The sequence below is a fragment of the Oncorhynchus mykiss genome, chromosome 5 (assembly GCF_013265735.2).
Source record: "Oncorhynchus mykiss isolate Arlee chromosome 5, USDA_OmykA_1.1, whole genome shotgun sequence".
Taxonomy (NCBI): Eukaryota; Metazoa; Chordata; class Actinopteri; order Salmoniformes; family Salmonidae; genus Oncorhynchus; species Oncorhynchus mykiss.
The window spans coordinates 13,582,708-13,602,124 of NC_048569.1; the positions used below are offsets into that span (position 1 = coordinate 13,582,708).

Consider the following 19,417-nt stretch of genomic DNA (forward strand, 5'->3'; position numbering starts at 1 on the left):
AGAGACACACAATGAGAGGGAGACAGAATACAATAACTGGAGTGTCTGAATGTCTGCCTGCTTACCCCTGTCTCCATGCACACCACACACTCTGAGCTACCCGGGCCATCTATGAGGCTGGGGGCTGAGGGGTTGATGGGGGTCAGTGGAGGGGTGGAGGTGGGTGTCTCGCCGGGGGCGCTGGGCAGAGAAGATGGTGACGGGACAGCTTCCTCTTCCTGAGGATCGGCCTTGCAGGCCCCTGGGGGAGAGGGAGAGAATTAGGTGACACAGTAATGGATAACAAATGCATTTGTAGCACATTCTATCACCCAATAGTGCAGTAGGTGACTTGTTTAAAGCAGAGTGTGCGTACCTTCAGAAGGCGTGGTGGGCTGCTCCCTGGCCCAGTTGAGAAGAGCCTTCTGGATACCCATCTCATTGATTCCCAGCTGGGAGAAAAGCAGAGGGGGGGGGGGGGGGACACAATCATATGAACACACTGACATTAAAAAGGTGCGACACATTCTTTTTTTTCTCCAGAAAATGTTTCAAAATTCTACACTGTTCACTCAACTTTAGTTTGAGAGAACAAGCACTGAAGTGTACGACCTAAATCGCAGTGTAATATCTTTTAAATAACAAAAAAAGTGTTTTTACAGCTCTTTGAAGCTGGTGAACCAAAACCAAAAGTTGCTTACAGTTTTAGTCCACCAGCTGTAAACACATTTTTTGTTATTAAATATGTTTCACAGCGATTTAGATGGTACAATGACTCCCTACACTATTCTGTGATCGTTTTCTCACAAACTGAAAGAACAGTGTAGAATTTTAGCAACCAGGAAATGACCAATTCCACTAGATAACACAGCCTCAAAGTCAGAACATTTTTCCCAGTTTGACAACAGATGCCACTCCGGCAGGAGAAATCAATAGGCAAATATCACAGCCAATCACAACACTGGCAGGTAAGGAATACTGTGAAACACTATCGTTCCACTATAACTACAGATATATTATGGACATTTTCTGAAATTACAATGCAGAAATATCCTATGTGTAGCACCTTTAAAACATGTCAAATCAAATTTTATTTGTCACATACACATGGTTAGCAGATGTTAATGCGAGTGTAGCGAAATGCTTGTGAAAATAATTGCCATGTTATGGAATTGCCATGTCTGTGTTGATTCCATGACACAAACTTCATTTTTACACACCTTGCGGAGGTCTTTGGTGGTCATGTGGCGCAGGGCCTCGGAAGTGACTCTGTGGTGGGCCATGATGGGGAGATAGTGCTGGGCTGACAGCTTACACAGCAGACTGACAAGGTCACTCTCCACACCAACCTCCTGAGACAGAGAAAGAAGAGTTTAGGTCAATTCAATATCTTTGAGGAGGGGGACAACATTCAAAAAATTATCCAGGGACATTATTCTTCATTAAAAAAACTCAATGCTTTGGAATTTATTCCATGTATAATTTTTGGTAATATAAAAATAACATACGCCATTTAGCAGATGCTACACGACTTTATTGAATGGGCTGCCCCAGCGGGAATCGAACCCACAACCCTGGTGCTGCAAGTGCATGCTCTACCAACAGCCACACAGGTGGTGTATTATGGTGGTATAAGGTAGTGTACCTACCTGCATGCGTAGCAACAGAGGCTTGGCGTCCAGCAGCCTCTGGTACTGGATCAGCCAGTAGTTCTGCTGGTTGGAGTCACTCTTCAGCTCCATCTCCTGGAGGACCTGTCTCAGCTCCACCTCTCTCTGGTCCTTCTCCTTCAGCAGCTGCTGCAGCAGGTCACTGAGAGCCGATCGCTGCTCCCACAGCACCTCCTGCGTGCACGCACACGTCAGAGGACACTGGCAGTTTCTCATGCAAGTTTGTCTAAACCTCACTAACCTGCCTAATAGAGTTCACCAGAGAAAATAAGATAATATTTGTATAATAATCCCAATCTATACGAATAATTAGTCACATACCGTCATGCATAATGCTGTGTAATATCTTATCCATGCTCAATGCCCACACCCTGTCCTCTTCAAATAAGAGGCATGAAATGTACTCATGGCAGAATGACATGGAGGGGCTAAACCAAGGTAGAATATTCAAGAAAAGAAGCCGGGGTAGGGACCGGATAGAAGCCGGGGTAGGGCGAGGATAGAAGCCGGGGTAGGGTCCGGATAGAAGCCGGGGTAGGGCGAGGATAGAAGCCGGGGTAGGGCGAGGATAGAAGCCGGGGTAGGGCGAGGATAGAAGCCGGGGTAGGGACCGGATAGAGGCCGGGGTAGGGACCGGATAGAGGCCGGGGTAGGGACCGGATAGAGGCCGGGGTAGGGACCGGATAGAAGCCGGGGTAGGGACCGGATAGAAGCCGGGGTAGGGACCGGATAGAAGCCGGGGTAGGGACCGGATAGAAGCCGGGGTAGGGACCGGATAGAAGCCGGGGTAGGGCGAGGATAGAAGCCGGGGTAGGGCGAGGATAGAAGCCGGGGTAGGGCGAGGATAGAAGCCGGGGTAGGGCGAGGATAGAAGCCGGGGTAGGGCGAGGATAGAAGCCGGGGTAGGGCGAGGATAGAAGCCGGGGTAGGGTCCGGATAGAAGCCGGGGTAGGGCGAGGATAGAAGCCGGGGTAGGGACCGGATAGAAGCCGGGGTAGGGCGAGGATAGAAGCCGGGGTAGGGCGAGGATAGAAGCCGGGGTAGGGCGAGGATAGAAGCCGGGGTAGGGACCGGATAGAGGCCGGGGTAGGGACCGGATAGAGGCCGGGGTAGGGACCGGATAGAGGCCGGGGTAGGGACCGGATAGAGGCCGGGGTAGGGACCGGATAGAAGCCGGGGTAGGGACCGGATAGAAGCCGGGGTAGGGACCGGATAGAAGCCGGGGTAGGGACCGGATAGAAGCCGGGGTAGGGACCGGATAGAAGCCGGGGTAGGGACAGGATAGAAGCCGGGGTAGGGACAGGATAGAAGCCGGGGTAGGGCGAGGATAGAAGCCGGGGTAGGGCGAGGATAGAAGCCGGGGTAGGGCGAGGATAGAAGCCGGGGTAGGGCGAGGATAGAAGCCGGGGTAGGGACCGGATAGAAGCCGGGGTAGGGACCGGATAGAAGCCGGGGTAGGGACCGGATAGAAGCCGGGGTAGGGACCGGATAGAAGCCGGGGTAGGGCGAGGATAGAAGCCGGGGTAGGGCGAGGATAGAAGCCGGGGTAGGGACCGGATAGAAGCCGGGGTAGGGACCGGATAGAAGCCGGGGTAGGGACCGGATAGAGGCCGGGGTAGGGACCGGATAGAGGCCGGGGTAGGGACAGGATAGAGGCCGGGGTAGGGACCGGATAGAAGCCGGGGTAGGGACCAGATAGAAGCCGGGGTAGGGACCAGATAGAAGCCGGGGTAGGGACCGGATAGAAGCCGGGGTAGGGCGAGGATAGAAGCCGGGGTAGGGCGAGGATAGAAGCCGGGGTAGGGTCCGGATAGAAGCCGGGGTAGGGCGAGGATAGAAGCCGGGGTAGGGCGAGGATAGAAGTCGGGGTAGGGACCGGATAGAAGCCGGGGTAGGGCGAGGATAGAAGCCGGGGTAGGGCGAGGATAGAAGCCGGGGTAGGGACCGGATAGAGGCCGGGGTAGGGACCGGATAGAGGCCGGGGTAGGGACCGGATAGAGGCCGGGGTAGGGACCGGATAGAGGCCGGGGTAGGGACCGGATAGAAGCCGGGGTAGGGACCGGATAGAAGCCGGGGTAGGGACCGGATAGAAGCCGGGGTAGGGACCGGATAGAAGCCGGGGTAGGGACCGGATAGAAGCCGGGGTAGGGACAGGATAGAAGCCGGGGTAGGGACAGGATAGAAGCCGGGGTAGGGCGAGGATAGAAGCCGGGGTAGGGCGAGGATAGAAGCCGGGGTAGGGCGAGGATAGAAGCCGGGGTAGGGCGAGGATAGAAGCCGGGGTAGGGACCGGATAGAAGCCGGGGTAGGGACCGGATAGAAGCCGGGGTAGGGACCGGATAGAAGCCGGGGTAGGGCGAGGATAGAAGCCGGGGTAGGGCGAGGATAGAAGCCGGGGTAGGGCGAGGATAGAAGCCGGGGTAGGGACCGGATAGAAGCCGGGGTAGGGACCGGATAGAAGCCGGGGTAGGGACCGGATAGAGGCCGGGGTAGGGACCGGATAGAGGCCGGGGTAGGGACAGGATAGAGGCCGGGGTAGGGACCGGATAGAAGCCGGGGTAGGGACCAGATAGAAGCCGGGGTAGGGACCAGATAGAAGCCGGGGTAGGGACCGGATAGAAGCCGGGGTAGGGCGAGGATAGAAGCCGGGGTAGGGCGAGGATAGAAGCCGGGGTAGGGTCCGGATAGAAGCCGGGGTAGGGCGAGGATAGAAGCCGGGGTAGGGCGAGGATAGAAGTCGGGGTAGGGACCGGATAGAAGCCGGGGTAGGGCGAGGATAGAAGCCGGGGTAGGGACCGGATAGAAGCCGGGGTAGGGACCGGATAGAGGCCGGGGTAGGGACCGGATAGAGGCCGGTGTAGGGACCGGATAGAGGCCGGGGTAGGGACCGGATAGAGGCCGGGATAGGGACCGGATAGAGGCCGGGGTAGGGACCGGATAGAAGCCGGGGTAGGGACCGGATAGAAGCCGGGGTAGGGACCGGATAGAAGCCGGGGTAGGGACCGGATAGAAGCCGGGGTAGGGACCGGATAGAAGCCGGGTTAGGGACAGGATAGAAGCCGGGGTAGGGACAGGATAGAAGCCGGGGTAGGGCGAGGATAGAAGCCGGGGTAGGGCGAGGATAGAAGCCGGGGTAGGGCGAGGATAGAAGCCGGGGTAGGGCGAGGATAGAAGCCGGGGTAGGGTCCGGATAGAAGCCGGGGTAGGGCGAGGATAGAAGCCGGGGTAGGGCGAGGATAGAAGCCGGGGTAGGGACGGATAGAAGCCGGGGTAGGGACCGGATAGAAGCCGGGGTAGGGCGAGGATAGAAGCCGGGGTAGGGACCGGATAGAAGCCGGGGTAGGGACCGGATAGAGGCCGGGGTAGGGACCGGATAGAGGCCGGGGTAGGGACCGGATAGAGGCCGGGGTAGGGACCGGATAGAAGCCGGGGTAGGGACCGGATAGAAGCCGGGGTAGGGACCGGATAGAAGCCGGGGTAGGGACCGGATAGAAGCCGGGGTAGGGACAGGATAGAAGCCGGGGTAGGGACAGGATAGAAGCCGGGGTAGGGACAGGATAGAAGCCGGGGTAGGGACAGGATAGAAGCCGGGGTAGGGACAGGATAGAAGCCGGGGTAGGGCGAGGATAGAAGCCGGGGTAGGGCAAGGATAGAAGCCGGGGTAGGGCGAGGATAGAAGCCGGGGTAGGGCGAGGATAGAAACCGGGGTAGGGCGAGGATAGAAGCCGGGGTAGGGCGAGGATAGAAGCCGGGGTAGGGTCCGGATAGAAGCCGGGGTAGGGCGAGGATAGAAGCCGGGGTAGGGCGAGGATAGAAGCCGGGGTAGGGCGAGGATAGAAGCCGGGGTAGGGACTGGATAGAAGCCGGGGTAGGGCGAGGATAGAAGCCGGGGTAGGGCGAGGATAGAAGCCGGGGTAGGGTCCGGATAGAAGCCGGGGTAGGGACCGGATAGAAGCCGGGGTAGGGACCGGATAGAAGCCGGGGTAGGGCGAGGATAGAAGCCGGGGTAGGGCGAGGATAGAAGCCGGGGTAGGGTCCGGATAGAAGCCGGGGTAGGGCGAGGATAGAAGCCGGGGTAGGGCGAGGATAGAAGCCGGGGTAGGGTCCGGATAGAAGCCGGGGTAGGGCGAGGATAGAAGCCGGGGTAGGGCGAGGATAGAAGCCGGGGTAGGGACTGGATAGAAGCCGGGGTAGGGACCGGATAGAAGCCGGGGTAGGGACCGGATAGAAGCGAGGGGGATCTAGTTTTGTAGTGTATGTAAAATAGTCATGACATAATGTCGTAATTTAGCAGACACTCTTTATCTAGAACGACTTAGAGAAGCAATTTGGGTTAAGTGCTTTACTTAAGGGCATCGACAGATTTTCACGTAGTCGGCTCAGGGATTCGAACCTGCAACCAGCAACGCTCTTAACCGCTAGGCTACATGTCAGTGATGTCAAACTATTTGCTTATATCTATGACGTACCTGCAGGTTCTCAGCGTCCAGATTGTGTCTCTTAACCTCCAGTTTAGTCAGCTGCATTAACTCTCCTTCTATTAGCCTGATCTAGAAACATATGAACATAACAGGGAGGTGAGCTGGAGGCTCCGGCAGCAAACTCGGTAGGGGGATGATGGCATGTAATGCAAAAAGCACTGGGATTAATGGAAACCGCATGATTCTACCTTCAGACATGCAGTCTTCCCCAAACATAAAAACAACAGAAAAGGCTGGGAGGGATCAGCTGTTAGTTAGTGATGGGCTGGAACAAAAGCCTGCACTCCCAGTTGGTTTCTACAGCCTAAAGTTTGTCTAAACCTTGATATTCAACGTGTGTGATTGAATGATACAGACGTCATAGTGGAGATGTCCAAAAATGATTACAAATAAATAATGTCGTCCAGGGTCTATAGATCTGTGTATATCGAATGACAGTGAATTCATACTGAATGCATGTTGACGGTGTGTTACCACAGGTACCTGTTGTTGGATGTAGCCGTGCACACTGTCCTTCTGCAGCTGCAGTGCCTGGAAGGCTGCCTTCTGCATCTCCTCCTGTAGAGGGCCACAGAGAGTAACTAATGTCAGCTATTTCAACTGGGCTGGGTTTCCTTGTTTTCCACGATTTACAATGGAGTTGAGTGGCAACTTGTGTGGGCAAACTAGAGATGTAACATCACATAGAATGATGTTGTTTTATCAAAAACTTTCAGCAACCAAAGAATAGCCTGCATTTACACAGGACAATGTCCAGCCTGACCACCACCAGTCACCGCTCAACTCTAAATCGTGGAGTTGAGTTTAGTCGGCTACCTGTTTCTATACTCTTTCCAACGTATGATCCAACCTTACCAAAGTGCGATGTCAGTACCAAGTGTTTCATGTAACACTAGACATTCTCACTAGCTTGTGAAAACATTGTAAATCTTTGTTTACTATCTATCGGTTTGTGATGCACAGAGCAGTAAATATATATTTTACCTCCTGTAGGATACAAGCGATGGCTTTGGATTTGTCTAGCTGCTGGAGCGAAAGCACCTGATCGAACTTCCTGTCCTGACTCTCCAGACTACGACGAGAGGAGAGAGGAAGCAAGGTGGAAATGCGTTTCTAATCAGGAACCTCCTACAAAAATAAAGTGCTCAAAGAGAACTACACCAAACAATATCTCATTGATAAAGCATGTGGTGTGTGTGTGCGTGCTTTGGTTTTACTATCCTTATGGGGACCAGAAGTCCTCAAGGACAGTAAAACAAGAAAAATTCTGACTAGAATTTCACTAGTCCCCACAAGGAAAAAAAGCTATTTTAGACTGGGGTTATGTTTAGGGTTAGGATTAGAATTAAGAGTTAGGGTTAAAATTAGGATTAGGAAAATAGATTTTTGGAAGGGAATCAATTGTTTGGTCCCCACAAGGATAGTAAAACAAACGTGTGTGTCTGTCTGTGTGTACTGACCTCCTGCAGGCCTCAGAGACCAGACTCTGTCTGCGTGAGTCACTGGCTTCCTGCATCAGACGCATAGAGCAGCTCTCTGACAACATCTTCTGCATGGCCACTGGAGAAAGAAAGAGAGACAAGAGAGAGAGGAGACAAAGGAAAAACAAAGGTAAGACTTTGAGAGACCCCATTCCTTATGCTAACTGCAATCCGTTCAGAGGTTATAGCTTCAATCCACATTGCCCTCCTTCCAAACTTGCTCTGGACTTTTTCTTGGAGACTACATTTCCCATGCTCACCTGCTACCTCTCTCTTCCTGAGTGAGTTGGTCTCTTCTTGTGTGATGGCCGTCAGATGCTCCATCCGTATACTGCACAGAATAATGGAAAAAAAAGACATCTCACACTGCAACAATTCTTTTTCAGCAGTATTCCGTTGTAATATTTTTTGAAATTTTAATATGTATTCTAGAAGGAAATTCTGGCCTGCAGCTTCCATTTGGCACTGTTCGTAAATAGTCATTCTATTTGGAATATGAGTCAGATTGTAGAGTACCTCAGTCAGCGAAAGAGCTGTAATCTTTTTAGCTTCTAGGATCATAGATGGATTGATCCAGTAAGGGTGGATCGATAAGAAAGGCTCTCTCCCACTTACCGGTCCTGCTCCAACTGTTGGAGAAACTCTGAACTCTTTCTTTGTCTGAAAAGACACACACAAACAATCAGAGATGGGAGTTAAGCCTAGAGCGCTTGAGACCCACGCCCAGCCTCAAGACCCAAGTTGCAGTCCAAATGGCACCCTATATAGTGCACTTCTCTTGGTCAAAAGTAGTACACTACATAGGGAATAGGGTGCCATTTGGATGCAGAGCCTAGTGCCCAGCTGCCACATTAGTGAACCAAGGTACCCTGGCAATTGTGTGCTATGTCACCCCTATTTAGCCACAGAACACTGACAAAAATATGTATTGGGTAAAATTTAGTACCAACAACATGGTCTTGTTTGAGACCATTAACTGAGACGGAGACCCAGACTGCATTTATGTGGTCTCAAGACCAAGACCACAAGATCAAGATTAATGATACATGTCAACAAATGTCATCATCCATTATTTTTAGAATCTTGAACACGTCTCCTTTTTCTGCATCTCATTGTCCACTTTTATTACGAGTAAACCTGGCAAACGTGCTCAACCCACTCCCCCTCCTCCTCGCTCTCTCTCGCTAGTCCTCACCGTTTGTTGTCCAGTAGCAGGTTGTTGATGCGGTTAGCGATGCCCGTCTCGGCCTGGCGGACCTTACCCAGAATCCTCTGCCTCTCAACCTCCTGGAACCTCTGCTGCACTGACACGCCTAGCTCCAGACGCTCCTGTTCCTGGAGAGGGGGAGAAGACATGACTACCTACCGCCGTTGTGCCCTTGAGCAAGGCACTTTACCCTGAAGTGCTACAGAGGCGCTGCTGTGTACTGTGACAGCAAAAATAAATAATATCTGGGGAAATGCACCAAATAAATCAATTATTGTATGTCAACTTTTTTTTTCCTTCTTCTTCTTTTTTTTTGAATTTTACCCCTTTTTCTCCCCAATTTCGTGGTATCCAATTGTTGTAGTAGCTACTATCTTGTCTCATTGCTACAACTCCCGTACGGGCTCGGGAGAGACGAAGGCTGAATGTCATGCGTCCTCCGATACACAACCCAACCAGCCGTACTGCTTCTTAACACAGCGCGCATCCAACCCGGAAGCCAGCCGCACCAACGTGTCGGAGGCTACACCGTGCACCTGGCAACCTTGGCTAGCGCGCACTGCGCCCGGCCCGCCACAGGAGTCGCTGGTGCGCGATGAGACAAGGAGATCCCTACCGACCAATCCCTCCCTAACCCGGACGACGCTAGGCCAATTGTGCGTCGCCCCACGGACCTCCCGGTCGCGGCCGTGTATGTCAACTTTTAATAGGACAATGGAAGTCTGCTTTGAAAAAAAAAAAAAACATTATTAAACCCAACACGTTTCAGCAAATGCCTTCATCAAGATATGACCTGTAGAGGGGAAGAGAAGTGCCGAGGCAGGGAGTAAAGGATTGGCCAGCTCAACTCAACATTATCTGACATATAGTAATAGGGCAGTGATATTGAAACTTTTTCAGCAGGGAACCCATTTCTTCTGCTAGAGTTCTAGTGACCCCATTTTTTCCCCCAAGAATTTCTTGCGACTTCACCCCAAATCTAATGACACAATCTTAAAAATCGGTACAATTCGATTTTACGTCAACAAATAACATCTCTTATCAAAATGTAAAGAAACCAATAAATACATTTACTCAATAAACAGTGCCTTCGGAAAGTATTCAGACCCCTTAACTTTTTCCACATTTTGTCAAGTTACAGCCTTATCATAAAATGTATTCGTTTTTTCCCCCCTCATCAATCTACACACAATACCCTATAATGTCAAAGCAAAAACTGGTTTATAGACATTTTTGCTAATTTATGAACTGCAATATCAAACTTACATAAGTACTCAGACACAACAGTACTTTGTTGAAGCACCTTTGGTAGCGATTACAGTCTTGAGTCTTCTTGGGTATGACACTACAAGCTTGGCACACCTGTATTTGGGGACTTTCTTCCATTCTTCTCTGCAGATCTTCTCAAGCTCTGTCAGGTTGGATGGAGAACATTGCTGCACAGCTATTTTCAGGTCTCTCCAGAGATGTTCGGTTGCGTTCAAGTCCGGGCTCTGGCTGGGCCATTCAAGGACATTCAGAGACTTGTCCTGAAGACACTCCTGCATTGTCTTGGCTGTGTGCTTAAGGTCATTGTCCTGTTGGAAGTTGAACCTTCGCCCCAGTCCGAGGTCCTGAGTGCTCTGGAGCAGGTTTTCATCAAGGATCTCCCTGTAATTTCCTCCGTTCATCTTTGCCTCGATCCTGACTAGTCTCCAGTCCTTGCCGCTGAAAAACATCCCCACAACATGATGCTGCCACCACCATGCTTCACCATAGGGATGGTACCAGGTTTCCTCCAGACGTGATGCTTGGCATTCAGGCCAAAGAGTTCATTCTTGGTTTCATCAGACCGAATACTTTCCGAAGACACTGTATATATTGTTGTGCCACACCATTAGGGGTCAAGACCCCGACTCTGAATAACACTGTAGTAAGGAATATGTAGTCTTATACTAAATGAAGTTCTAATGAAGGTTGCCACTGAACGCTAAAGATTATTTTGGGCTTTCCAAGGGTCTTTACAATGACTGTGATGGTTGCTATATTAGAGCTTTTGTGTCTGTGTGGTGCGTGTGTGTGTGAGCCCAGCAGTCACCTGTCTGACAGACAGCAGGATGTTCTCCTTGTGGGAGTTGTTCATGAGGATGAGCTGGTGATGCTCCTTCTGCTTCTCTTCCAGCTGACGCTCAAATGCCAGTTTCTCCTGGTGCTTCTGCTCCTGTGTGTGTGCGTGTGTGTGTGTGAGAGACAGAGAAAGAAAGTGATAGAGACGGTCATTAACTCTGAGTCACCAACCATTGAGTGACGATAAAATGTGATTAAAAAGTCTCCTACAGTACCTTTCTCTTCTCAAAGTCATTGAACTTACTCTGCAAATGGAGACAGGGAAACAAGCAGTGTAATCAGTCAGACAGTTATGACAATAATCAAAATAAATCATTACATTGAGATTGTCATGGTGTGTGGGTCCATCTCATGGTGTGTGTGCGTGCTTTCATATGTGCTTGTTTGTAAAAGAATGAAAGAGAGAGCTCCTTCATTGCTCTGTGAAAGGTTGGTGCATGTTCCTCTCTAAAATGTCCCTTGCTGCTCCACAGAACTAAGATGGTTGCAAGGTGACAGCCCAGGCCAGCACTCACCTGCCAGGCCCCCTCCAGGCTGTCCACATCGTCCGGGCTCTGCTTCCCTGAGTCACTCTCCAGCACGGGCAGCAGGAACTGAGACGAGGGGCAGTACTCCTCCCCCAGCTCTGTCAAAACACACACACACACAGACAGACAGATGAGACAAAGTGTGTAAATGAGTGGGTAGAAGTGAGAGTATTGACTGAATTTCCTCTTGCCTGACTACGGACTTCCTTATACTTATGTCATGTTCTGTTGCCATTTTCTTGGAAACTGAGCAAGTTTGTTTGGGGTGTCTGAATCAGAAGTCCTGAAATTCTGGAATAACTGCACTGTTTTATAGTACAGTAGGGACCATATGTCTACATTGCAATTCCACCAAAATTGTCTGAGTAACACTATACTAATAGTACTTTTCTAACTCACCAGTGCAGAGGAACCGTTGGATGTCCTCAGTCCCCATGGTGCACACCGAGGCAGGGGGGTAGGACATGAGAGCAGCGTCCAGGGTCAGGCTCTGGTGTGAGAAAACACAGACCGGTTGTTAACAGCATACAGAATGTAAATTAGTGTTATTACAAATAGAGGTCGACCGATTAATCGGAATGGCCGATTAATTAGGGCCGATTTCAAGTTTTCAAAACAATCGGAAATCTGTATTTTTGAACACCGATTTGGTCAGTTTTTTTTTTTTTTACACCTTTATTTAACTAGGCAAGTCAGTTAAAGAACACATTCTTATTTTTAATGACAGCCTAGGAGCGGTGGGTTAACTGCCTTGTTCAGGGGCAGAACGACAGATTTTTACCTTGTCAGCTCGGGGATTCAATCTTGCAACCTTACAGTTAACTAGTTAAATGCTATAACCACCTGCCTCTCATTGCACTCCACGAGGAGCCTGCCTGTTACACAAATGCAGTAGGAAGCCAAAGTAAGTTGCTAGCTAGCATTAAACGTATCTTTAAAAATCAATCAAACATAATCACTAGTTAACTACACATGGTTGATGATATTACTAGTTTATCTAGCGTGTCCTGCGTTGCATATAAACGATGCGGTGCGCATTCGCGAAAAAGGACTGTCGTTGCTCCAACGTGTACCTAACCATAAACATCAATGCCTTTCTTAAAATCAATACACAAGTATATATTTTTAAACTTGCATATTGAGTTAATATTGCCTGCTAGCATGAATTTATTTTACTAGGTGAATTGTGTCACTTCTCTTGCAACAGAGTCAGGGTATATGCAGCAGTTTGGGCCGCCTGACCCGTTGCGAACTGTGTGAAGACTATTTGTTCCTAACAAAGACAGCCAACTTCGCCAAACGGGGGATGATTTAACATAAGCGCATTTGCGAAAAAAAGCACAATCGTTGCACGACTGTACTTAACCATAAACACCAATGCCTTTCTTAAAACCAATACACAGAAGTATATATTTCTAAACCTGCATATTTGGCTAAAAGAAATCCAGGTTAGCAGGCAATATTAACCAGGTGAAATTGTGTCACTTCTCTTGCGTTCATTGCATGCAGAGTCAGGTTATACGCAACAGTTTGGGCCGCCTGGCTCGTTGCGAACTAATTTGCCAGAATTTTACGTAATTATGACATAACATTGAAGGTTGTACAATGTAACAGCAATATTTAGACTTATGGATGCCACCCGTTAGATAAAATACGGAACGGTTCCGTATTTCACTGAAATTATAAACGTTTTGTTTTCGAAATGATAGTTTCCGGATTCGACCATATTCATGACCAAAGGCTCGTATTTCTGTGTGTTATTATTAAGTCTATGATTTGATATTTGATAGAGCAGTCTGATTGAGCGGTGGTAGGCAGCAGCAGGCTCGTAAGCATTCATTCAAACAGCACTTTTGTGCATTATGCCAGCAGTTCTTCGCTGTGCTTCAAGCATTGCGCTGTTTATGACTTCAAGCCTATCAACTCCCGAGATTAGGCTGGTGTAACCGATGTGAAATGGCTAGCTAGTTAGCGGGGTGCGCGCTAATAGCGGTTCAAACGTCACTCACTCTGAGACTTGGAGTAGTTGTTCCCCTTGCTCTGCAAGGGCCGTGGATTTTGTGGAGCGATGGATAACGATGCTTCGAGGGTGGCTGTTGTCGATGTGTTCCTGGTTCGAACCCAGGTAGGGGCGAGGAGAGGGACGGAAGCTATACTGTTACACTAGCAATACTAAAGTGCCTATAAGAACATCCAATAGTCAAAGGTATATCAAATACAAATGGTAGAGAGAGAAATAGTCCTATAAATACTTTATTAACTACAACCTAAAACCTCTTACCTTGGAATATTGAAGTCTCATGTTAAAAGGAACCACCAGCTTTCATATGTTCTCATGTTCTGAGCAAGGAACTTAAACGGTAGCTTTTTTACATGGCACATATTGCACTTTTACTTTCTTCTCCAACACTTTGTTTTTGCATTATTTAAACAAAATTGAACATATTTTATTATTTATTTGAGGCTAAATTGATTTTTATTGATGTATTATATTAATTTAAAATAAGTGTTCATTCAGTATTGTTGTAATTGTCATTATTACAAAAAAATAAATAATAATAAAACATTGAAAAAAAAATGTTTTTTTTTTTTTTAAATTAAAATCGGACGATTAGTCGGTATCGGCTTTTTTTGGTCCTCCAATAAATCGGTATCGGCGTTGAAAAAAATAATAATCGGTCGACCTATAATTACAATAAGCAACATTCCTTCTGGCAATGTACAAGTACACACACACACCTCTAGAGTGCGTGCCAGAGCCAGGTCCCGGGGTAACTCCCTCACACTGTTCTCACTCAGGTCAAGTGTGCGCAGGCTGCTCATACGGCCCACAGAGGTAGGCAGCTGACTTAGACAATTACCTATGGAGGAAGATAAAGTACTTTACAAACACACACACAATGCCATACCGACAGACACATACACCAACAAATCCATATCCTATTCAAACTAAGTCAAAATCCATGCATCCTTTTCCTGAATAAAATATACTTCCTAAGTTGGCTTCCCCTGGAAAGCTACCCCATTCAGACCAAAGGTAAACAAACCTTTCACATTGAGGGTCTGCAGAAGTCTGAGATTCCCAATGGAGTCCGGCAGGGCCTTGATCTGGTTATTTTCTATATTCAGCACCTAAGTGGAGGATTCAAAATGGCAGCGGGTGAGCATCCATTTAGGTACAGTATGTTTCCATTGATATCCTTCTGTTATTAAAGCTAGAATCCTTAATGGCTTAAAGAATAACTTCTAAATGCCTCATTAGTTTAGTTCAACTGTCGTACCCTATCGGAACACAAAATATACGCTTGTTTAACTCCAATGTTTGTAAGCAACGTAAATGTAAACAAACACTGAATAAAAGCCTCAAACTATGGTTAAAACTATACATTTGATAGTCATGGATGGTCATTCCTTGCATCCATAGCTCTGTCTATGACTGTGAGAGTGGTTACATTTCTCCAGCACCATCACTCAGCTTTTTAGCGAAACAGGGGATGGGAGCACAATTTCTTAATGTTTCATTTAAGGATTCTAGCTTGAAAGGCTATTATATGTATAATGATCTGACCTGCAGGGATGCCAGTTGCCCTATATCGTCAGGGAGGGCGGTCAGCATGTTCTCGTGCAAATCCAACACCTATGAGAAATGGACAGGGAGAGCGGGAAGGGTAAGGATGTACCTCGTTGGAAGGAGTCATCCGATTGAATGTTTGCTGAATCATGCAGGTAATTATGGTTAAGTCATTGACTAACTAACCCCTTATGCTTATTAGGTCAAACACAACTCATCAAATGTAAATCTAGTCAACAAAAAAATACTAGTGCCTTCAACTCGTAATATCACTAAATGTACATAGTGATCAACTAATAACAGGTATTCATTTTGAAAAAGACTGAATGGAATTTCTAATGTTTTTTTTTTCCCCAACGTAATGATTTGTCCTTTGTGCTCATCCAGTACATGTCTTGCCCTATCTAATACTACCAGTGTCTAATGTAATGCTCCCATTGTCCATACCTCGCTTCTTTAGTGATGTTTTTGTCCTATGCAATGCTTAGGCCTAATGTGTCCTATACAGGCTAGGTAATGCCTACTTTGTCCAATGCCATGTTTTGTCTTCAAACCTTTAGTGTGACCAGAAAGTTGATGCAACAGCCTTTGGGCACCATGGACTTCAGCTGGTTTCCATGGAGAATGAAGACCTTGGTAGATCAAAGAGACACACAGGGATGTTATTGGCTTACCAGTGTTCTAAAGAGCAACACTTCTGCACTTTGTAACATACAAGCTTGAGATTAGGTCAATTCCATTCAGTAAATTCAGAAAGTGATATTAAATTAAATTCATCAAGTTCCTTTATCGACCCAGACTTCCACATATAATTGGTAGTCTTACCTTCTTCTGTAGCACCTTGCATATGGAGAACGCACTGGTTGGGACCTGAGCAGAGGGGACACCAGACATATATTTTCCTCTTCATGTCAATGTTTTTTTATGTTTTTTAATAGCTACATGATGCTGATAGTACTGCTGTCATTTCAGAGATTAGATTTTACTTTGAAGAACTTGGTATACTTAAAGGCACACGTGGAAGTTTTAGTGTTGACTAGACTACAAGATAGCCCACAAAAAGATTCTTACATTCTCCTGTCCTCCATTTACAACATGACTTGAGCGTTAATTTATCATTAATACCTGCTATACTACACATCTATGCAAATTTGTAGACCTACATCACACTTACCTCTGTGAGCTCACAAGCGGAGATGTCCAGAATGTCACCAGCCCCTACTTCTTTAGACTGCCAAAACAAAGAAGATGTCAATGCAAGATGTCAGTATGGATCAAGGAGGGTATTCTGATCTGGTGCATAGAAGAGGGCATGTCCACTCATTGTTTTGCCTCCCCAAAAGGTGATAGTTCAATCAATTTTAAGGTGATAAAAAAAAATGTTTTGCCCCACATCGTCTTCGGCAGTTTGGACATTCCCTTTTTTGTATGCATTCCTTTTGTCCAGCTACTGTTATTATGTTTGATGTGCATTCAAAACCCTATTTTTGTGATATTTGGATCTAGGCCTCAAGGAATGCAGTACTGCTAGTTCTTTTCTCCCTCCAAGTTAGAGAGTCCACTTACCAGGGCCTATATTCACAATGTATGAGTACTGACCTTGGATCAGTTTTATTTTATTTATTTGCACACAAGAGAAAACATAACAATATGATGAGAATTTAAAGAAAAATGAACAGAGCATGTGCAGGAGAGGTAGAAAACCCAGAGAGGCTTGTAAAGGCACCTCCCCCTTTCAAGTTTTTATAAAACAACTTGAAACGGTTCAGCTTTTTAGATCATAATGAACAAGACATGGGGGACCTGATCATAGATCAGCACCCCTACTGTGAGACACTTTGTAAATTCAGGCCCTGGTGACCCAGGTCGGAATCAGACCCTGTCAAGAGGGGGAGCATGAAAACCAAAAGTGCTGCTGACTTCAATACCCGGATTACTCACATACACAGAGAGATAAAGTTCCTTACCAGGCACAGTTGATACTCCAGACGCTTCTTGGAGTCCTCACTGGGCTTCCTCTTTCTGAAGAACAGAGGCATCCTGATGCCTGTCTGTCCTTCTGCCAGTCTGTCTGTCTATATATCTGTCTGTCTGTATGAGGCTGAATTGGTGCCCCCTCCTCTCGGGTATTGAACTCCGAGCAGAGGGCAGATGGCTTGAGGTTTGAAATGACCAGTGTGGAGAAATCAGTCTCACCAATACTGTAGAACAGAAAAATACATTGTTAAGGTTCACATAACCCGTTTTCAGCTTACTCTCGTTTAGGAGTTATTGTCAATACATAAGTTAGGCCTAAGAACAATATAAAGACACAGAAACACACAAACCAACAAAATCACAAAAAATGTGATGTTGCCAAAATACGCTACTGTATCAACAAAACATTACAGTCGTATCTAAAGGTTAGAAGGACTTCTAGCTAGCTAGTTTAACCAGCTGAATGCCTCTGTATGGTATAGCTAGCTAATTTAGCTAGCAACAATCCGGTTGACAGAGCAAATTCTTCCAATGATGTATGCTAGCTGCTTAAAGTAAGCAAGCCTTAGCTAGCTAACAAGTTACCACAGTTTTCTAATGTATGATTTAACTGGCTAACTAACGTTAGCTTTCGGCTTAGTCATTTTGGACAAACCTTTAACTAGAAACGACTAGTTTTGGGATAAATCCGAGTTGGAGTCTGAATATAACGTTGAGTACGCAGGTCAATATTCCGATAGAGACATAGTTTGCTGTTTTTATTTGATGGTTCTTCTGTTTGTCTGTTTTTGTTTAGTGTTCCCGTTGTCAAAATGAGTCCTGCCCAATGGGCGGATTCGATTCTGCTGAACCGCTGGGCACCGGGCATAGGCTGGTCACGTTACCGGGCCAAAACGGGGAGAGGCGCGCCCCTCTCAAATCGAACAGTAATCTGCATCGCTCCGTCATTTTGTCAATATGGTGCATCGTCCATAAACATAGATCTCTTTTACATTAAATACATTTTTGAATTGTCTATCTATTTTTCATTGGGAAGGCATATAAGCGTTTTGGGAAAACACAGAATAATAGTAATTAAGTCATTGTTGTTTTGAGCCGACTTCGCAGTGGCTTTGAACGGGGATTTAGAAACCCTGACAAGCGCCTCCCTATGAAACTCCCAATCACGACCGGTTGTGATACAGCCTGGATTCGAACCAGGGTGTCTGTAGTGATGCCTCTAGCACTGAGATGCAGTGCCTTAGACCGCGCGGTCTAAGAGCCCACACAGAAGCCAGACCAATGCGTCATTGGTCCAGGGTCCGTGCTATCCGGAGTCCTTCAGACGTCCCTATGCCACTGAAGTTGACATTTTAAATTGTAAGGGTTACAAATCGGATTATGATAAGGACAAAGATTTGTATAACTAAACCAAGATAGACCACAGCCCGTCGTTTCAAATTGGAACAAATAGTGAGCAAAACAAGCAAGGAGGTGGGCAGAGCCTAGCGACATCCTATTGGCATGTTCTAGTAAACATATTTCTATGTGCATATTTCCGTTAGGGAACGTATACTCTGTGAAGTGCGCGTGTGCAATAACACAATTCGACTTGTCACTCCTAAATAACACAATTTTGTAAAACTTTGGCAAAGGGTAAATTCAACAAAACATAGTCCACTCTGTGGATAACATATTTTAGTTTTGGGAACAGAAAATTGTATTGAGATCAAATGTTTCGTCGATGAGAAAATGTGCATAATGTCGTCCAAAATCCATCTCGTTCCATCTTCTCCCACTGCCGACCACTAGGCTTTCTTGGTAGTGAGTGGAAACACCTTCTTCTTCTATGAGGTTTAACGGCGGTTGGCACCAAATTTCTTGCATTACCGCCACCTACTAGACTGGAGCAGTGTTGCCAATTTAGAGGCAGGTTGATTTGTTGCTAAAAGTTGCTAAATGACGTTGTGATGTCATTGCGTGATAACGTAAAACTGCGTCATTACGTAGAATACACAATAACGTTACTCAAATTGACTGGCCAACACAGCGAAAAATATGATTTGACATTTGTTCAGGTACAGACTCCCACTATTTTCTGTTCTTCTGGCTGTACAATTTTGATTGAGACGTGTTGATTGATGTTGTAAATTCTGTTCAAGATCAAACATACGTGACCAACTATATTCATTGGCCTAGGCTCGTCGAAACCATTCTACCAGGTGGCCTGCTGCCGCCGCCTGCTGCTCACAATGCACTTTTGCAGCCAGGCACTTGTGTTGTGACTGAGTGACGTCGACCGCCGAACACCGCCCGAACAAGGAGAAGAATCGGCTTCGGCAGAAGTCGTGACAATAAATTATAAGGACCATGACAAGAAAACCTGCCGATGAAAAGCAGAACATTTCACTGGAACTTTGTCAATATTATAATTGCAAA

At 47.1% G+C, this 19,417-nt stretch overlaps 1 protein-coding gene across 1 annotated transcript in view; it reads right to left on the bottom strand.

The window, feature by feature from the left end:
* Positions 1 to 18,313, bottom strand: part of lrsam1 (leucine rich repeat and sterile alpha motif containing 1) — a 20,677-nt gene extending 2,364 nt beyond the window's left edge. The window contains exons 1-23 of the mRNA XM_021601737.2: positions 17,655 to 18,313; positions 16,990 to 17,223; positions 16,197 to 16,253; positions 15,848 to 15,892; positions 15,577 to 15,654; positions 15,020 to 15,088; positions 14,499 to 14,583; positions 14,191 to 14,312; positions 11,851 to 11,941; positions 11,440 to 11,549; positions 11,140 to 11,169; positions 10,896 to 11,018; positions 8,807 to 8,946; positions 8,227 to 8,271; positions 7,872 to 7,942; positions 7,591 to 7,690; positions 7,115 to 7,202; positions 6,614 to 6,688; positions 6,119 to 6,199; positions 1,629 to 1,823; positions 1,200 to 1,331; positions 356 to 431; positions 66 to 241 (exon numbers count right to left, since the gene is read on the bottom strand). Of these exons, the coding sequence (XP_021457412.2) occupies positions 66 to 241; positions 356 to 431; positions 1,200 to 1,331; positions 1,629 to 1,823; positions 6,119 to 6,199; positions 6,614 to 6,688; positions 7,115 to 7,202; positions 7,591 to 7,690; positions 7,872 to 7,942; positions 8,227 to 8,271; positions 8,807 to 8,946; positions 10,896 to 11,018; positions 11,140 to 11,169; positions 11,440 to 11,549; positions 11,851 to 11,941; positions 14,191 to 14,312; positions 14,499 to 14,583; positions 15,020 to 15,088; positions 15,577 to 15,654; positions 15,848 to 15,892; positions 16,197 to 16,253; positions 16,990 to 17,061 (2,061 nt within the window). The 5' untranslated portion in view covers positions 17,062 to 17,223; positions 17,655 to 18,313. The remainder of the gene's footprint in view (positions 1 to 65; positions 242 to 355; positions 432 to 1,199; positions 1,332 to 1,628; positions 1,824 to 6,118; positions 6,200 to 6,613; positions 6,689 to 7,114; positions 7,203 to 7,590; positions 7,691 to 7,871; positions 7,943 to 8,226; positions 8,272 to 8,806; positions 8,947 to 10,895; positions 11,019 to 11,139; positions 11,170 to 11,439; positions 11,550 to 11,850; positions 11,942 to 14,190; positions 14,313 to 14,498; positions 14,584 to 15,019; positions 15,089 to 15,576; positions 15,655 to 15,847; positions 15,893 to 16,196; positions 16,254 to 16,989; positions 17,224 to 17,654) is intronic.
* Positions 18,314 to 19,417: the final 1,104 nt, after the last annotated feature.